This window comes from Mesocricetus auratus, unplaced genomic scaffold (genome assembly GCF_017639785.1).
Source record: "Mesocricetus auratus isolate SY011 unplaced genomic scaffold, BCM_Maur_2.0 Super-Scaffold_100018, whole genome shotgun sequence".
NCBI lineage: Eukaryota > Metazoa > Chordata > Mammalia > Rodentia > Cricetidae > Mesocricetus > Mesocricetus auratus.
Window position 1 is genome coordinate 37,618,700 of NW_024429199.1, and position 17,836 is coordinate 37,636,535.

General features: G+C 43.3%; 1 protein-coding gene across 5 annotated transcripts in view; it reads left to right on the plus strand.

Moving 5' to 3' along the window:
- The window catches only part of Plekhg1 (pleckstrin homology and RhoGEF domain containing G1), a 195,003-nt gene that overhangs the window by 171,984 nt on the left and 5,183 nt on the right, over positions 1-17,836 (plus strand). For all 5 annotated transcript variants that reach the window (XM_040728108.1, XM_040728107.1, XM_040728106.1 and 2 more), the window contains 5 exons: positions 3,342-3,375; positions 4,037-4,132; positions 6,066-6,104; positions 7,804-7,826; positions 11,095-12,733. In XM_040728108.1, the coding sequence (XP_040584042.1) occupies positions 3,342-3,375; positions 4,037-4,132; positions 6,066-6,104; positions 7,804-7,826; positions 11,095-12,733 (1,831 nt within the window). The remainder of the gene's footprint in view (positions 1-3,341; positions 3,376-4,036; positions 4,133-6,065; positions 6,105-7,803; positions 7,827-11,094; positions 12,734-17,836) is intronic.

The window sequence follows — 17,836 nt, forward strand, 5'->3', positions numbered from 1 at the left end:
GATCAGAGTCATCGTAAAAGTGGTAATGGCCCAGCCCTGGATGATATGACAGACTTGGAGGTCCCCCATGAAGGGCCTCACCCCCCCCCCTGGAGAGTAGAGTGAGAATTGGATGGGGGTTGGGGAAATTGGGGGGGGTGGGGGAGGAGGGAGAGGGAGCTGGGATTGACATGTGAAGCAAGCTTGTTTCTAATTTAGGTTTTAAAAAAGGAAGAAGAAAAAAGATGCTTTAAAAAAGTGGTACTGGGTGAGAAAAATCTAAAGGAGTTCTGGGAAAGAAGAAATTTGCCTTTGGCTGATTGTTGGTTGGTTGGTTGGTTGTTTGTTGGTTGGTTGGTTGGTGGGTGGGTTGAGACAGGCTCTCCCTATGTAGCCCAGGCCAGCCTTGAACTTGGAATCCCCCATCCCCCATCTTGGTCTGGGATCACAGGTGTGCCCAGTATGCTCAGCTTGTCTCCTGCGTGTTCTGAAAAGATTTTTGGCCTGGTCTCTAGGAGCTGTGCCAGCAGCAGCTTTATGTTCAGGAAATGAATCCGCAGAGGTGTGTGCTTGGACTGAAGTGTGGGTTTCATTTCATCAAGCTTTGTGAGAGACAGGGGAACTCACAGTAATGGCCTTCTCTCATGATTACTCAGAGGCAATGCCCTTCTGAGACATGGCACCATGTCTTGGATATGCCCCACCTATTGTTCACAAGAACCCTGGGAAAATCAAATTGCCTAATAAGATTCTGAAAGGCAATTATAGTCAATTATCAAATGAGACAGCTCGCATGCCTGTCCTCTCCCTTCCGTTCCGTGTGTTTACCCCTGGTGGTTTTCCCTTGATGCTTAAAATACTTAATGCAGGCACGGCACAGCCACTGCTTTCACCCAAGTTATTAGTCCACTTAGAATCTAAAATGCATTTTAATTTACAACTCATTGAACACATGTACATTGTGATGATTGTGCTGTATTCTTACTTCACACTCAGTAAAATACCTTAGAGATGGGGCATGTTCTTCCCGTATTAGAGAACTGAAAACAGAGGTTCAGAAACAGGAAGTAAGTTGTCCAGGTTTTACAACAAGTGCATGGCCAAATTCAGATTCAAACCCAAGTCAAAATCTGGCTCAAAGTCACCTCTAAACCATATTTCCCCTTCTGGAAATGAAAATGAACCTATTTAATATATTTATCCACTATAACGTCAAAAAGAATTCCTTGCCCTCTTTAAGTAGGGTTATTAAATGAGGGTTTTTTTTTTAGATGTTCCATCAAGACTATTCAATTGTTTTCTTAAAGCTTTCAAAATATATTTATTTCTATGAAGTCAAACAAATGTATAATGGGACACTGAGCAACAAGACATGTCTAATGTCAACACAGCTGTTGATTCACTAACTTCTGCCAACCTCCACCCAAACCGCTAGCTCCCTGATGGTCCTCTCCTGACACCTAGTGGACAGCATGGGAAGAATTCTTTCCTGAAAAAAAAAAGTACAAGATTTAAGGGGATTATGTCTTAACTTTATTAAGGGATTTCTTGGAACTAGTTGCATGCCCCATTTATATATACTGAGTCAAATTAATTGAGCATAAAGATGAAATAAGTGTTTTTTCATTTTTAATACTAACATGGAGCTAGAAAGCCACTTTCCAGAGATTAAGCTATCATTTGTGTTTGAAATTAATTCTAGCTAGTAGCCTCAAATTCCATATATAAAATAGAAATCCAAGTGTATGAAATAGGCAACTATTTTTCTCAAAACTTGTGTAACAGTTAATGTTTTTTTCTGTCTATGCCTCCATCCTTATTTTTTTTTTAATTGTGTGTGATTACCACTCAGCCCAAATAGTTTGGCATGATATCATAGATTGCAACAAATTAGAAACAAAATCATTTTAGTTGTTATAGCGTAATGTATTTAGATTAAATTATATTACACTTGGGGGAAATATAAACAGCATTGGAAAGCAAGAAATATCACCTCAACTGATTGTCACCCCACCCCCAATCAGTTGGCAAAGTGGTGGGTTAAGACAGTCCAACTTATCTAAATCTCTGAGCATTAGCAACATATGGGAACAGTAGCAGCAAACCCCAGAGTATTCTGGGTAGAAATGCTAAGTGTGTGGAGAGCAGGAGCCTCAAGGTATCAGGCTCCATTCCCCAAGAGGGAAGAGACAGGGCTGTGCCTGCGTCTGTTGGTTGATCCTAATGGCATTCAGAAAGGTACATCCTGTTAACCCACCCTACAGCTGAGAAAGTTCATCCAGAGAGGTTAGAGCCACCCCCTCAGGTTGCTCTGGGACATGAGAGCGACTGGATTGCAGCTACACTTAGTATGCATGCAGTTGTTATTTGGTTTCATTTGTTATTCTCCTAAACGATACAGGTATAAAAGTAGCTACAAGGCATTTACCTGTTGGATATTATAAGTAATCTAGGGCTGATTTAAAGTTTACAAAGTGATGTGTGCTGGCTCTGTAGAAAGGTGGTCTCTCTATGAAAAGGACTTGGGTGTCGCAGTCTTGTTTTCGCCTCATTTCTGTTGCTGTGATACCCTGACGAAAGAAGCAGCTTGAGGGTCACGGTTTGTTTCAGCTCACAGTTCAGGTCACACTCCTTTGTAACAGGGACGTCACACCCACAGTCGAGAACAGAGAGAAATTAATACTTGCAGGCCTATAGCTGAGCTCACAGCCCCTACTCTTGGATTACTTAGGATACAGCCCCAGGGTTGTGACCCATACCAATTGGCCTTTTCATACCAATTAGCAAAATCAGGAAGATAATCCACCCCACCCCATTTGCCCAGAGGCCAACTTGATCTAGACCAGCAGTTCTCAACCTGTGGGACATGATCCCTTTGGGGCTCACCTAAGATCATTGGAAAAAACAGGTACATTATGATTCATAACAGTAGCAAATTTACAGTTACAATGCAGCAATAAACTACTTTTATGTTTAGGGTCACCACACCATGAGGAACTATATTAAAGGGTCACAGTGTTAGGAAGGTTGAGGACCACTGTGTTAGACAGTCTTTCATTGAAACTCTATTCCCAGGTGAGGCTAAATTATGTCCAGGTGACAGTAAAAACCGACCATCAAGTCTTCCCTGTATTGTGCCAAGTGAACAGCATCTGCTAATCCCCATGGGGACAGTCTTTGAGGCCCCTGAACTATGTGTTAATGTCTAAAAGAATAGTGAGAGTTGTTGTTGTTGTTTTTTAATGTTTTGTTTTTTAAAATCCATTTATTCCAATGTGGTAAGATCTCTGTCACACTTGGTAGTTTAAAGAAGAAATTGGAGGAAAAAATTCAATTGTACCTACATTTTTTTTCTCTTTCAGGCCAAGCAAGCAATACTTGAAATGGATGCTATCCGTAAGTTTTGTTTTTGTTTTGTTTTTTGAGAAGGTGCTATTTTCCATTTGTGTCTATCGAACTCTTATCTCAAAGCTTGTAAAATGTCAGTTACGAGAAACTAGCAGCTGTTCACGCCATCTTAGCAGCTGGAGCAGGCATGATCATCCCTTCCCAAGATGCTGGCTTGTTTCTGCTTTGATTCTCCTGGTTTGCCTGTGATGTACTCGACGTCTAGTCACACAGTTTCTGCAGGTCCTAAAACTGTCAGGTCTACCTCCCTGGAGGACTCTTCCTCTCCACCACAATTAAAAAACAAAACAAAACAACAACACTACAATGCATTTACTCATCCATTAAAAAAAAAATTCCTAGGGCTGGAGAGATGGCTCAGAGGTTAAGAGCACTGGCTGCTCTTCCAAAGGTCCTGAGTTCAATTCTCAGCAACCACATGGTGGCTCACAACCATCTGCAATTCAATCTGGTGCCCTCTCCTGGTACATAGGCAGAACACTGTATAGGTAATAAATAAATAAATAAATCTTAAAAAAAAAAAAAAAAACGTCCTTTCTAACTATCCACAAGAAACTTTACCGCTTGAGAATTACTAGTATTTCAGGTGTAACGCAAAATCCTAAAAGTTACAGCCACCCTACATGTCACCATGCCCTTCTCTTTGCAGACCATCCGGGCTTCTGCTACAGCCCTGAGGGACAGACAAAGGCACCGTGTGGCTCCAAAGAAGGTTCTGCACCATATCGGCTGAGGCGGAAATCTGGTAAGCAGGAAGTTGCCATTGAAGTATAACTATAATGCTGAGAGGAACAGGAGGTACTTTACTGATGGACAGGCATTATCTGATTGGTTGTTGGTTCAATATATCTAAGGCTGCAAAAAAAAAAAACCCTCTAGCCTTTCTTTAAAATACCTCTCTCTACTTAACCCACTCCCAGTAAATATAAAATATGTCAACCAGCCAGGTATGATGGCACACACCTTTCACCCCAGGCAGAGGCAAGCAGATCACAATGAGTTGGAGGCCAGCCTGATCTACATAGTAAGTTCTGGCCCAGACAGAGCTCCACAGTGAGACCCCCGTCTCAAATAAACAAACAAACAAATAAAATGTATCAACCAACTGCTTTTGCCTTATACAGATCTCACCATTGGCATGTGATCCCTTACGCCCTGCTTGCTGTTGCTAGTAAAAAGTACACCTTGGAATGACACACACAAGAGTATCAAGCCTAACATTCTGATATGCATTTGCTTACTGCTCTCCTAGCTCTCAAATCTTGGTTTTATATGAAGGAGTATTTTTGCAAAGTCCACTTTCCCCTTTACTATAGGCAAGGAATGCCAGGATAAATAGCACTTACGATTTCTGTTTATAAGACTCTTCTGTGAGGAAGACAGAGAGAGAGAGAGAGAGAGAGAGAGAGAGAGAGAGAGAGAGAGAGAGAGAGAGAGAGAGAGAGAGAGAGAGAGAGAGAGAGAGAGAGAGAGAGAGAGAGAGAGAGAGAGAGAGAGAGGAGAGAGAGAGAGAGGAAGGAAAGGAAGAAAGGAAGGAAGGAAGAAAAGAGAAAGAAAGGAAGAAAGAGAGCGAGAAAGAGAAAGGAAGGAAGAAAGAGAGAGAGGCACAGATAAATAGTCTCTTTGATAAAGCTTTGGCATATGCAGATGGAAAAAGAGAATGGAAAGACAGAGAGGAAGAGATCCCAGGCAGGAGAGAGACTCCATGGGGTCGAAGACTGATGCTCTTGATGGAATGTGAGGCTGAGTCAGGGAGCTGGGATCATCCACTAGACCTAGGGTTCGAGTCAAGGCTGCCAGTGGCTCAGCCTGGCTGGACGAGGGATGGCGCTGAGGTGGACAGAGGACAGCGTACAGTTGACAGAGAGATGCAGATAGGAGCCTGACCGTGAGGGCTTAGCAGGCCATGCACGAGTGTGACTATGGCGAGCAAAGCACGTGTGCCTTCAATAGAAGCTGGCTTCACGTGAAGAACCAAGCAGGCACCGAGTCCATAGCATTGTGGTCAGGAGCTTGCGAGGGAAAAGTCAATGGTAAGCTGGTAGCAAATCAGGTGAAAGTTCAAGAGGAAGCCGAGAGCTCAGATTGAGAAGCGAGAGGTGGCCAGATCCAAAGCTTGGGTCCGGTGCACAGCCTGGGATATAAAATCTCAAGCTGACAGCTGGTAGGCTGCAGGGGAAGCCGCAGAAGTTGTTCCGCTGCTTGGCGGGTTGACAAAGTGACATCTGTCCCTCCGTCCCACGACTCCTGACCCTTAAGAGTTTATCCTACCACTTCAGCAGAGTGAATTGTTTGCACCTAAGTATCTCTGAGCACTGAGGATTTGAGTCAGTCGGACAGAGCATTTCCAGAGCTCGGGGCTGGGGACAGTGTAGTTGACAGAGTGTTTACCTAACATGCACAAAGCCCACATAAAGGGGCTCCTGCCTGTGATCTTTGTGTCTGTAATCTCTGCACTCAGGAAACGGAGGCAGGAAGATCAGGAGTTCAAGGTCACCCTCAGCTTCATCCTCAGCTACATAGCCGAGGCCAGCCAGAGATGCATGGAAAGCCCATCTAAAACAAAACAAACAAACAAAAGACCGTTTCTAAAGCTCTTAAAATGTCGATAAGCTACTAATTTATTTATGAGGGAAGGTATTGATTTGCAAATAATGCTGGCTTTACTCTCCCCTCAGAACCTTCCTCGCGGTCGCACAAAGTGTTGAAGACCAGTGGTGAGTCCAAAAATAGAGTTGCATTTTTTTATTCTTGGTCAAGCCATATGGAAGAAAATTACGTGTTAGGTGATTGTGTAGATTTGGGGGTGGGGGGGTTGATAAGTGGATTGCAGGAAGATTAAATGTTTCTGTAAGCAAAAGTGTCCTGTTGCAAAACAGTCATTTGATGCAAGTTATTTGCAACATGTCTGATGGACATAAAATTAACTATCATAGAAAGAAATGTTATCAACAAAAGCAAGAGGAAAAGGACCCGTAAACATGTAATAACATATGTAATACATGCGCTATATCTGTCCATACATATATTTCCTAGCTTCCCAGAAGAAACAAAGTGCCAATACGATTTAAAGTTTAAAAAGTCACCTGTATCAGTAATTAGAAAAACTATTCATTTAATGGGAGAAATGGAAGGAAGGAAGCTACAAATTTGACCAAAAGACACTTGTAAAACTTCTTGGTGGGAGGGTAAATTTTTACAACTTTTCCTGAGAAAATTTTGGTAATTCCCATCTAAGTTCAAAATGGTCATTTGCCCTTGGCCCAACAGTTTGACCTCCAGGCCCATGTAAATGTGTCAACAAGTACGACTGGAACTCTATATTCATCACAAGGAGAGCTAGGCCTTGGTGTGGTGGAGGTCTGTGTTTTCAAAGGTGAACTCTCATTCCATGTGCTCAAGGAATCTGGTACAAGTCCTGTGGTCCCCCTGGTGTAGAATATTAACTACAGAAACAACCACAGTTTCTGGATAGACCACCATGCACTATCTAAAGGTCATTCCCAACTCCATAGCAAGTTCAAGGTCAGCCTGTCATACATGAGACCCTGCCTAAAAACAAAAAGAAGGAATACTTCTAGAACTCTTAAGATGCCAGCAAGTGACTAGTTCTTTACAAGAAATAGACTTGACTTGGGTTTTTGCGTCATTTTAATAGCACAATATAAAATGTCTTTCCAGTAGGAAATAGTCTGTTCATACCTATGATGGAATGCTCTGCTGTTGAAAAGAATGAAGTGGTCTCTACTAATACCTGCCTATAGATTTAGCAGAAAATACACTGTTGTGTATTGCACCTTTATTTAAAAACCAACAGAGCAACTTTACATTGCAGTAAGGTGGGAGATGGTGGGTGTGGGACCCAGGAAAAATGAACACCAGACTGAACTGTACCTCTCAGGGAGAGGAATATCTGGGGAAGTACTCTATAAGCTTACCTAACTGAAGACTTATAAAGATGAAATGTGTGTTACTAGGGTGTCTATAAGACACCTGCATAAATCCCTCTCCATGACAGGGCCAAGGAGATCTTGTGGATAAAGATTTCATCTTCATTTAAAGCTCCCAAATGTCTAAAAATCACCAAAGGCATTCTAGTGTCTTCAGGAAACGCCCATGGCCTACAGCACAGGCATTCTTTTTCATCTTTTTGTTAGGAAGTTTTCGGGAACAATTTGCTCTCTGGGACACAAAAGATGGCTTTGGCTCTTAATGTAGAGAGGCTTTGCTATGGTAGAGGATGTAGAACAGATAAGTGAGGGATATTTTTGAAAACTGAACCCAAAAGACATGAAGCTCTCAAGCTTCAATTATTAGCATTATGTGTACAAGCCATGGAAAAATACGAATGCTTACCTATATATGAATTACATTTTAAATTATCAAACTTAAAACGGGTTTTGTTTTGTTTTTCAGAAACTGCACACGACATCCAGAAGGTAAGCATGGACATATTTCTTCTGAAGTGTTTGCTGTGGGCACCTTTTACCTCTGTCCTCCTTATTGGTCTCTTCGCCAGTCTAAAGTGTCACCATTTACTTTGCATTTTGACATCTTACTCTCTTTGCAGTTTTAGCTAATTGCCCTTGATTTAAGGGAGAATGAATCCTTTTCAACTTATTCCTTCCCCATTTCATCTCTTGCAGTTCCAGCAATGCTACTCACCGCTATTGTCCAATTCTCCCTCTGAAGCTGTGACCACCCTTAGACAGTAACCTTCACTTAAAGTGGCCTATGTCACACTGCCCCGTACCTCTTCCGTGTTAAAGCCAGCCCCCACCTCCCTTCTCATAGCACTGGCTGTCAGTCACAATGGTTAGGTGTCCTTTGGAAGACTATTGTCCTAAGATGGGTACAGTAGCTCACAAAGTCCCTGCTACTCAGGGAAACTGAGCCAAGAAGAATGAATGAATCCAGGAGTTTAGGATCAGCCTGGGTAACATAGTGAAACCCACCACAAAAGAGAAAAGAATTACAACTAAGAATATAAACCTTCTACTGTCGCCACAGGTATTATGTGTGATACAATGAAACTTCGCTATGTCAAGTTGTGTCTAAGTAGGGCTTGTGTTCCTCTAACAAACCATTAGGAGATGGTAAATGTTCACTGGAAGAGTTTGACGTCCCTGAGGTCCTGGATTAAAATCCACCACTGAAGAAAAGGCAAACTGTTTTGTCCTACTGGAAGTGTGTGCCAGATTTATTCCTTGGAAAGAGGAGCTGTTATAGCCTGATGAGTGACTTTTCCAATATGGCTACTGATGAGTTCTCTTAACTGACAGTTCCTAGAGTGTTTATTGTGGTTTCTCACAGAAAATCTAAGGATATACCCTCCTTATCCACAAGGATGTGGCTCTCATCATCTCTTCCCCAAATCCCATTTACACTACAGTTTAGCAGAGGGATGAAGTTACCTTGTTGATAAAGACTTTATCCTCATTTTAAAACCCTAGCACTTGGAAGGCAGAGGCAGGAGGATCTCAGTTAGGTCCAGGCTAATCAAGGCTACACAGTGAGACCCTTTCAAAAAACAAAACAAAACAAACAAACCCTACTTTCAGATGTCTAAAAATCAGCTTCGACTTGGGAGGTGATTTCAGTAGCTCTAGGACATGTTCGTGGTTTTTTTTTTCAGATATTATTTGTTTTCATTTGACATTTTATAACTTTATTGATTTTCCCTTGCAAAACTTACTTTATAATCGTTGCCTAAATTGGTCACCAAAGAAAGTACCTCGGTCTTTACTGCAGCTGTGATAGAATCCTGGCACCAAGTCCCTCTCAGTACCTATGTATCTGCTAAAGCTAAAGCTTTTCCATCTCAGTCCACTTCAGAACTGCCAAGCTTCGTAAGGACAAAGGTCATGCAAGGAAAACAAACTGTCAGTGTGCCGCTCAGTAGCACACTTCTGTCTCCTAACGCTCATGTGCCGCATGTATCCTAAGTGTGAAAACAGACTGGCCTATCGCATTGGGTATTTCTTCCTGCATATATATCCTGAACCCCTCACCCTGTGTCTGTTCATACATAAGCTGGATTCAAATGTATTTCTGCCATTTATAAACATCTCTTGATAGCTGTTTCACCTTAGAAGAGCTAGCTTCCTACTTTAAAAAATTATTATTAAGACCTAATGTGATGACATAATTTTTAAAAGACGCCTAATACAATATTTGGCAAAAGGAAAATATACCATAAATGATCCTGTTATCAAATTAATAAACACCCAAAATGGACAGTGTGGAAAAGCAGAGGGGAAAAAATGGTCACCTTGGCCCTGGTGAAACTGAGGTTTCTGACTTATATACTTCTATGCTCTAACCCTGAATTGTTTATATCTTAATCTCAGAACTTCCTCAGACCTCTAAATAATATATTGGATACAATGTTTCACTTCATCTTCATTATAAGTAGTTACTGGGTACCTGTGTTTATAAGCATAGTTATCAGTACAGTCTGAATGAAGGAAAAGGAAAAGATGCTAAAATTTTTGTTAAGAAGATTTATAAAGGCAGTAAAAGTATATATAAATATTTTATTATGAATATGTGAAAATTAATAAGATTAAATGATTAACTCTTATATGTTTTAAAGTTTTAATAGAAAAATGTTAGGGTGAAATTTTATTTTCTTCCTTTCTGGTAACTAGACTGACAAGTGACGAGCAGTTCTTGTTAATTTGACATTTCCAGTAGGGAACATGTCCTTCTCTGGTCCTACTTAATTTGAACAAGCCTTACCTATTTGAGCTCTTTGGAGCGCGCTCTCCTGTGTATGGAGTAGTCTCAGGGGTTACCCGCTCCTGTCTCCAGCTCCTGTCACAGAGCCAGTCCGCTCTCCTTGTGCACTGTGACTCTCAGACGATGGCATTTCACATCTCATCCCAGGAGATCGGATTTTTCTACATGTCCAAGCTTCATCAGGAAAGGCTCTAAGTGACAAAATGGTCCCTTGTTTTCTTTGATTAGAAGTCATGGGCATCTGGGTTTTTACTTCCAAACACATAACTAAGCATTAATTAAATATAGTTTGACAACAAATGTTAAACTACCATTATCTCAACAGTGGGTTAAACTCCTGTAACAAAGCCTCCTTACCTGGAGTCTATAAATTAAGGTTAGGTCCACAGTTTAAGGATGCCTTAAAGTGTGTCATTAAGTCACCAGAAAGGGATCCTGACGGGACCAGATTTACGAAAGACTCTCAGGAGTAAGAAATTGAAATGGAATCTCCCTAGTCTTGCATACACACAGGTATTGAATCGTAAGCCCCAATGCATACTCGTTTATGCAACGGACATCTTCCACACTTCCACAGCTCACTTCTGTTCTGTTTGGGAGCAAAGATTTTGGAGTCAATTAGGTTTGAGCTCTTGCCTTACCACTAACCAGAAAAGAAAGTTACTATTTCAGAGCCTGGGTTTCCTCCATGAAATACCAATATATCCATACATAGACTGACCATGAAAACTAATTATATAAGATATCTGCAAATTGCCTATAGCCCAGTTTTTCAAATAAATATCCCTGCCCTTTCTGCCTCCTTTTCAAAAATCTGAAATGTTTTTCAACTCAACTGAAAACCAACAATGTTTAGTGGCCATCTTCTGTAACAATGTGGCAGTCTAGCTACATAGGGGAAATTCCCCAGTCCTACATCTTCTCCATGGTGCAATAATTCAGTTGCTATGTGTCTGCCTCCTTCAGGTTTCTAGAGAGGAAGGCTCTTCCCCGTTGACTTCCGCCACACCTCCTGCCCAGAGGAACAGCCAGTCGACCAGCACGGCCATAATCAGTATGCTCCGTGGGGGCAGTGCCATCAGAAGTCTCTGGACGGATCACCACATCAGGCAGTCCTTGTTTCCCAACCGCCGGTCTCCGCAGGAGAATGAAGACGATGACGATGATTACCAGATGTTCGTCCCATCCTTTTCCTCCTCGGATCTCAATTCCGCCAGGCTGTGTGAAGAGAACACTTCCAGTCGCCCTTGCAGCTGGCACTTGGGACTGATTGAACCCACCGAGATCTCCAGCTCCGGTCACAGGATTGTCCGACGGGCCAGCAGTGCTGGTGAAAGCAACACATGCCCTCCTGAAGTAAGAACCAGGGACAGTGATGGCTCCCAGTACTGTCCCAGGAGAGAACTACAGAATGGCCCTCAACCAGGGGCACAGGAAGGAATGACGCCCTTTGGGTCATCTTTAGAGTTGACAATTGATGATATAGACCATGTCTATGATAACATAAGTTTTGAGGACTTAAAGTTAATGGTTGCTAAGCGGGGTGAGGCTGAATACTCTCTCTCCAAATCACCCAGAGACTCTGTTCGCCCCAAGAGCACCCCGGAGTTAGCCTTCTCAAAGAGGCAGGCTAGCCACAGCACAGGCTCTCTCTACCCAAAGAAAGAGGCAGCTCTCAGTAGTCAAGAGGCATCTAGCCAAAGCATACATGAACTCCAAGCAGTGGAAGAAAACATCTATGACACCATAGGGCTTCCAGACCCACCATCAATAGACTTCAAATGTAGCACCCGTAAGCAGCCCCAGAAGAGCACCTTCCTCGGTCTGGAAACTGATTTTGCTTGCTGTGACAGCTTGAGGCCATTTGTCTCCCAGGACAGCCTCCAGTTCAGTGAGGATGATGGGTCTTACCCTCAGGGGCCCTCGGACACTGATTATTTGAGTTTGTTATATGACTCTCCCCGCTGCAACCTGCCCATTGCAGATAAGGCTCTGTCAGACAAACTGTCTGAAGAAGTTGATGAAATCTGGAACGACCTGGAAAACTACATAAAGAAAAACGAAGACAAAGCGAGAGACCGTCTCCTCGCGGCGTTTCCTGTCAGCAAAGATGACGTGCCCGAGAGGCTATGTGTGGAGAGTGGCAGAGAGCTGAGCAGAGGCACAGGGCGTGCCACGTCTATGTTGTCCCTTCCTGGGAGCCAGGCTTTTGTCACTCCTGGGAAAAGTAGGGTTGCCAGAACTAACAGGGCCAACTGCTCCTGGGAAGATGACTTGACTTCTACAGAAGGCTCCTTCATGAGTCTTAACCAACTCTCTCTGGCCAGTGAGGTGCCTCCTGTGGACAATCCCTATGACCTGGCCAACTACAGCCTGCCCCAGGCAGACCCAGAAAACCCTGACCTTGGCTTGGAGGTCACAGATAAGACCAAGAGTAGGGTGTTCATGATGGCAAGGCAGTATAGTCAAAAGATTAAGAAGGCAAATCAGCTTTTGAAAGTGAGAAGCCCAGAGTTGGAGCACCCACCATCCAGTCAACAGAAGCCCATTCCCAAAGACCTGGCAGCCATCTTGGAAGAGAAGAGGCAAGGAGGGCCTGCCATTGGTATGTTCCGTGCTCTATTCTTCCTTCTTGACAGTCAGGTGTGGAAACAGGCTTCCCAATTCTAACTGTCCTTAGGGTAGACACATCTGTGACAACAACCACTCAAGTCTCATATTCACAGACCACAAAGTCACTATTGCTCTTCGTAGTTGATCATGTAGAATAGCATGATTGAGCCTCATGGCTTGGTGCACATGTAATGTTACTATAGAGTTGGTACTTTCAGGGAAAAGAAGGGAGCTTGAAATGTGAAAGAAGCTATCCGCTTTAACCTATGAAAGAAACATAAGCATTGCCCAGTGAATCTGCAATGTGTGTAGGAGCAGGTGCTCCTCAAAACCATTGAGGTTGGGAATCAGCAAGAATAGGGCTGCTCTTTGTTGCAGAAACCTCTAAAGGTGCTCATCCATGCCCAGAGGTGAGGGGATGGCTCAGTTGTAAAGTACTTGCCATACAAACACGAGAACCTGAGTTGAGTTCTCTAGAACCTATGTAAGAAGCCAGGTACAGCATGACATGGGCTGGGAAGGCAGAGACAGGAAGGGTGGGTCACTAGAGCTGTCTGGCCAGTCAGTCTAGGTTCAGTGAGAGACCCTGTCTCAGAAGATGAGGTGGTGAGCAACTGAGGAAGACATTCAACATTGGCCTCAGACAGGCATACACAGCTGCAAACACGTACACACAATACAGAAGTTCCCACTTCTGCTAGCAAAGACAAAAAAAGAAGAACGTCTTTTTTAAAGACTTACTTATTTACTTAATCTTCTATGCATGTCTGCCTGTGTGCCTGTGTACCGTGCGTATGCAGTGCCAGAGGAAGCCAGAAGAGGGTGCTGGATCCTCTGGAGCTGGAGCTGTGGTTGTGAGCTGCCGTGGGGGTGCTGGAAATCAAACCCAAGTCTTCTGGAAAGGCAGCCAGTGCTCTCAAGCACTGCCCTTTGTCTCCAGCCCCCCGTTTTCATGCATTTCTCTAAATTCATTGGCTCCCACTTATTTCAGCTACTACGTGGTGACTTTACATAGCAGCCAGCTACCTTGCATTCAGCACCGGCCCACGTGGCTTTGTCGTTTAGTGATTCCCAGAAGCTTAAGTCTTCTGCCGGGCTTCCTTTGTGGGCACAGGGCGGGCTTTTAGATGTAACATGGATAAGAATTGGGTGCAAGGACAAGCAGTTCCTTGTGTGACATCTTGAAAGACAGAACAAAACACTGATCTCTGAGAAGCCTTGAGTTGTGAATGAAGCATGAGACTTGGCGAAAGAAAACACAAAAGGGATATTCTCCTTAGGAAATCTTTTCAACCCCAGATACTGATTTCTGGGGTTGGGGCTACAAATCTGTCTTTCTTCTCTTTTGAGACAGGGGCTCATGTAGTCCAGGCTGGCCTCAGACTCCCTGTGTCATTGAACCCCTTGAACTTCTGATCCTCTTGTACTTCCCTCCAAAAAGCCAGGATTGCCAGTAGGTACCCCACCCCTGGTTTTACATGGCACTGGGATCGAACACTGGCCTAGCCAAGTACTCTTTCAACTCAGCCATACCCCAGCCCTGGAATCTGTGTTTAAAAATCTACCACATTTTAAGGAATCCCACCCTTGTTGTGCCGCATGACACAGTCTAAAATTCCAGGCCTTAGTGTTTGGAAACAGGAAGATCTACAAGTTCTACCCAGTTCTAAACCTGCCTGGGCTATATGAGTGAGATCCTGTTAAGAAAGAAAGAAAGAAAGAGGGAGGAGGAAGGAAGGAATGGAGGGAGGGAGGAAAGGAGGGAGAGGGATAGGAAGAGAAGGGAAGAAAGAAAAGACAGACAGAAAGAGGAGGGATGGAGGAAGGAAGGAAGGAAGGAAGGGAGGGAGGGAGGGAGGAAGGAAGGGAGGGAGGGAGGGAGGAAGGGAGGGAGGGAGGAAAGAAGGAAGGAAGAAAGGACAGATGGACATCCTATTTTATGACAAAGAACTACCTCACAGTTTTCCAATTAAAAGCAGAAACCAAGTCAGACATGATGGAGCACACCTATAACCAGCACCCAGGAGGTCAGGACAGGAAGGTCTTATCTGGGTCCAGCCTGGGCTACATAGAAAAACCTTGTCTCAAAACAAACAAACAAAAAACCCCACAAATATGAAAGCTAAAACCAAATGGCATCAACAGGGCCAGCAAGTTGGCCTCATGACAAGGCACATTTGTGTACATCAATGCCATTCACTCAGACACGTGGATGCCACTAGCCTCCTTTCTCTGGATTCGACTTCTTTATCTCCAGGGAAACTAGACAGTAGGAAGGAGATATCCAAATCCTAAATGAATTCAAGAGATCCATGGGGTGGGGGTATGCCATAATTAAAGTATTAATTATCAAAAGCTTTCATTTTCAGTGGTTTCCTACCAGATAAGGAAGTGATGACTTGGACTTGGTTTCTGAAGGGTTTTACAGAATCTTAGAGTTCTTCTTTATAATAAAATTAAAAATCGGTTTGGTTTCTGTGTGACTGCGAGTGAGACTAGAATGCATTTCTTTTCCTCCTGGCAATAGCAATCTTGAAGTCATTTACCCGCTCTTTCCAATGCTCGTCTTACCAAGCAGGTCTTTTAATAGTTACAGAAAGTGACCTGATGTCACACTGCAGGAGGACTTGGGTTGGGGTGGGGTGGCATAGGTGGCTCTGGGAAGAGTTGCATGAGGACTTAGGGGTTGGCATAGGCGGCCTTGAGAGACGTTACATAGCAGTCGTTTCAGTCAATAGCTGAGGCCAGGTCATTGCTTCCCTGGTTCAGAGAAAATATAATACTAGTATTTCTGATGCTCATGAAGAATTGATTATGTATGCCAGCAGACTACAGTTTACCACTTATAGGCAGGGTCAGGCCAACTGGAATATGAGCCAGCCACTAAGATTGTTTGAAGTAAGCCCCTCAGACCTAATGAATTGGGACCTACAACTTCTTTGAATAGAATTCTTTTTACTCACCTTTGAAGTATCGTGGTCGCCGTTTGGGGTTCCATTTGCTTTTTTTCCTTCTGGTTCATCCTGCTGTCTTCTTGGGGTCCCAGGAGAGCTCTTCTAAGCTTTGTATCTGGATCTTATCTTGACATGGTGGGCTGCTAGACTGTTATGGACTTCCTCCTCTATCAAAGAGGAGCATTCCCTCCCAAAGTGTCTTTGTGACAGTGCTGTCTTCCCCTCGTGGCAGGAACATACCCCCGGGGCCTGCCATCTCTCAGACCTGGCTCCATCTGGGCTATCAAGGTCACTTCCTGTGCCCACTAGGCTTTCAATCAGTTGACATTATGACTCCTTTTCTCTCTCTTGTTTATCTGGGCACAGGACGTCGTAATCGAATGGACCGATTCTCCAGACTTCTGCGCATGGGCCTTGCCACTTTGCCAGGAGCTTGCTCTCGGTGTTGTGCGGAAGGAAGAGCATCCCATTCACCTGCTGAAACCCTCGAGCATCTTTATTGAACTCTGACCCGGGGGTCTACAGGCCCCGGTCACATGTCCACCTAGAAATCACCCAACCAGGTCCAGTTGCTCCCACCTTTTAGAGCCTATTGTAGCATGTGGCCATCTTGTTCAGCTGATAGTATTTGAGACCTTGGAGTCCTGTATTTTGGGTGATATTTTCATATAAGCTTGAGAACTTTTTGTGTAATGTAGGGAGGGTGCAATTCTATGCTTCTGTTTATATCTGAGCAACATCAGAAATATCTGTATTTTTCCAATCCTCTGCCTTGAAATCAAAATGTTTGATATTTCCTGCCACAAGAATTATTTCAGCCGGGCATTGATAGCACATGCCTTTAATCCTAGCACTCGGAAGTCAGAGGCAGGCAGATCTCAGTGAGTTCGAGGCCAGCCTGGTCTGCAGAACAAGTTCCAGGACAGCCTACAAAACTAGAAAAAAAAGAATTATTTTAATTTTTAATCATAAAAAGAACTCCGACTTTCAAACCTTTAGAAAAAAAACAGAGAAATCCTGATATTAATCATGTAACAATAATGTATATGTCCTAAACGGACAGTAGCAGAAGTAAAGTCGTAGGCAAACTTTGACCCATAGACTTGTCCTGGGTTTCCTAAGCTGGAGATGTCAATGGTGGCCAGCCATTTTCTATTCATCTGGCTAACAAGGTCTATTTAATCACAGCTTGAGCTATGAAAATTCGTCTTATCCTTACTGGCATCATGCAAGGTGTACACCCTCTCAAGTGGGAACATTGAGACAAGAAATAACAGATCAGTTTTCTCTTCTAATGAGCTACATTATATTCAGAATTTATCAATGGTCCCCCTCTTTGTCATCTAAAGATTAAAGTGCCCAGTAGGAGTTATCTGTGGGAAGCATTTTAATCCAAGGCCATCTTCCTGCTGTGGCCTGAGTTTCACATTGTCTTGACTCTGTTGGGTGGTCTCAGAAAAGGCCCATAGATTTGAAGTCCTATTCTCAAAAGCAAAGGGTGAAAAGAAATCCATGTCATGAAATAGTTGAGACCAGTTTCCTTCTAGAAGTTTGGTGCTCTAAGCAAAGTGTACAGCATTGTTCTCTGAGACCAAAAGCTCATAGATTACCTGCAATAATGAATTACCCTATAGAGGTGATTGGCTATATAGATTTTCTGCTTGAGCGCATGTGTCCAAGTAAATGCATATAAGACTTTTAAAATGTATGTATAAATTTTATGCATATGTGTGTGTGCCTTTATGTGTGTGCCTGTGTGTGTATGTGTGTGTATACATACATACATACACACATACATACATACATACATACATACATAAATACATACATACATATGTGCCCTTGAATGCTAGACAAGTGTATCGGATCCCCTGGGACTGGAGTTTACAGGCAGTTGTGATCTGACCAATGTGGGTTCTGGGAACCAAACTTGCATCGTCTGGAAGTGTAGCCAACACTCTTAACCACTAAGCCATTCCTCCAGTTCCATATAAACTTATGAAAGAAGTTGGGAATGGGGTTTTGAGGAGACTAGGGCTTGTGGATGACTTTGAAGGATGGGTGAGGCTTGATTGAGCAAAGATGAGGAGAGCATGAGAGGGAAAAGGCCTGAGAAATACAAGTATTTTAGAGAGTATGTA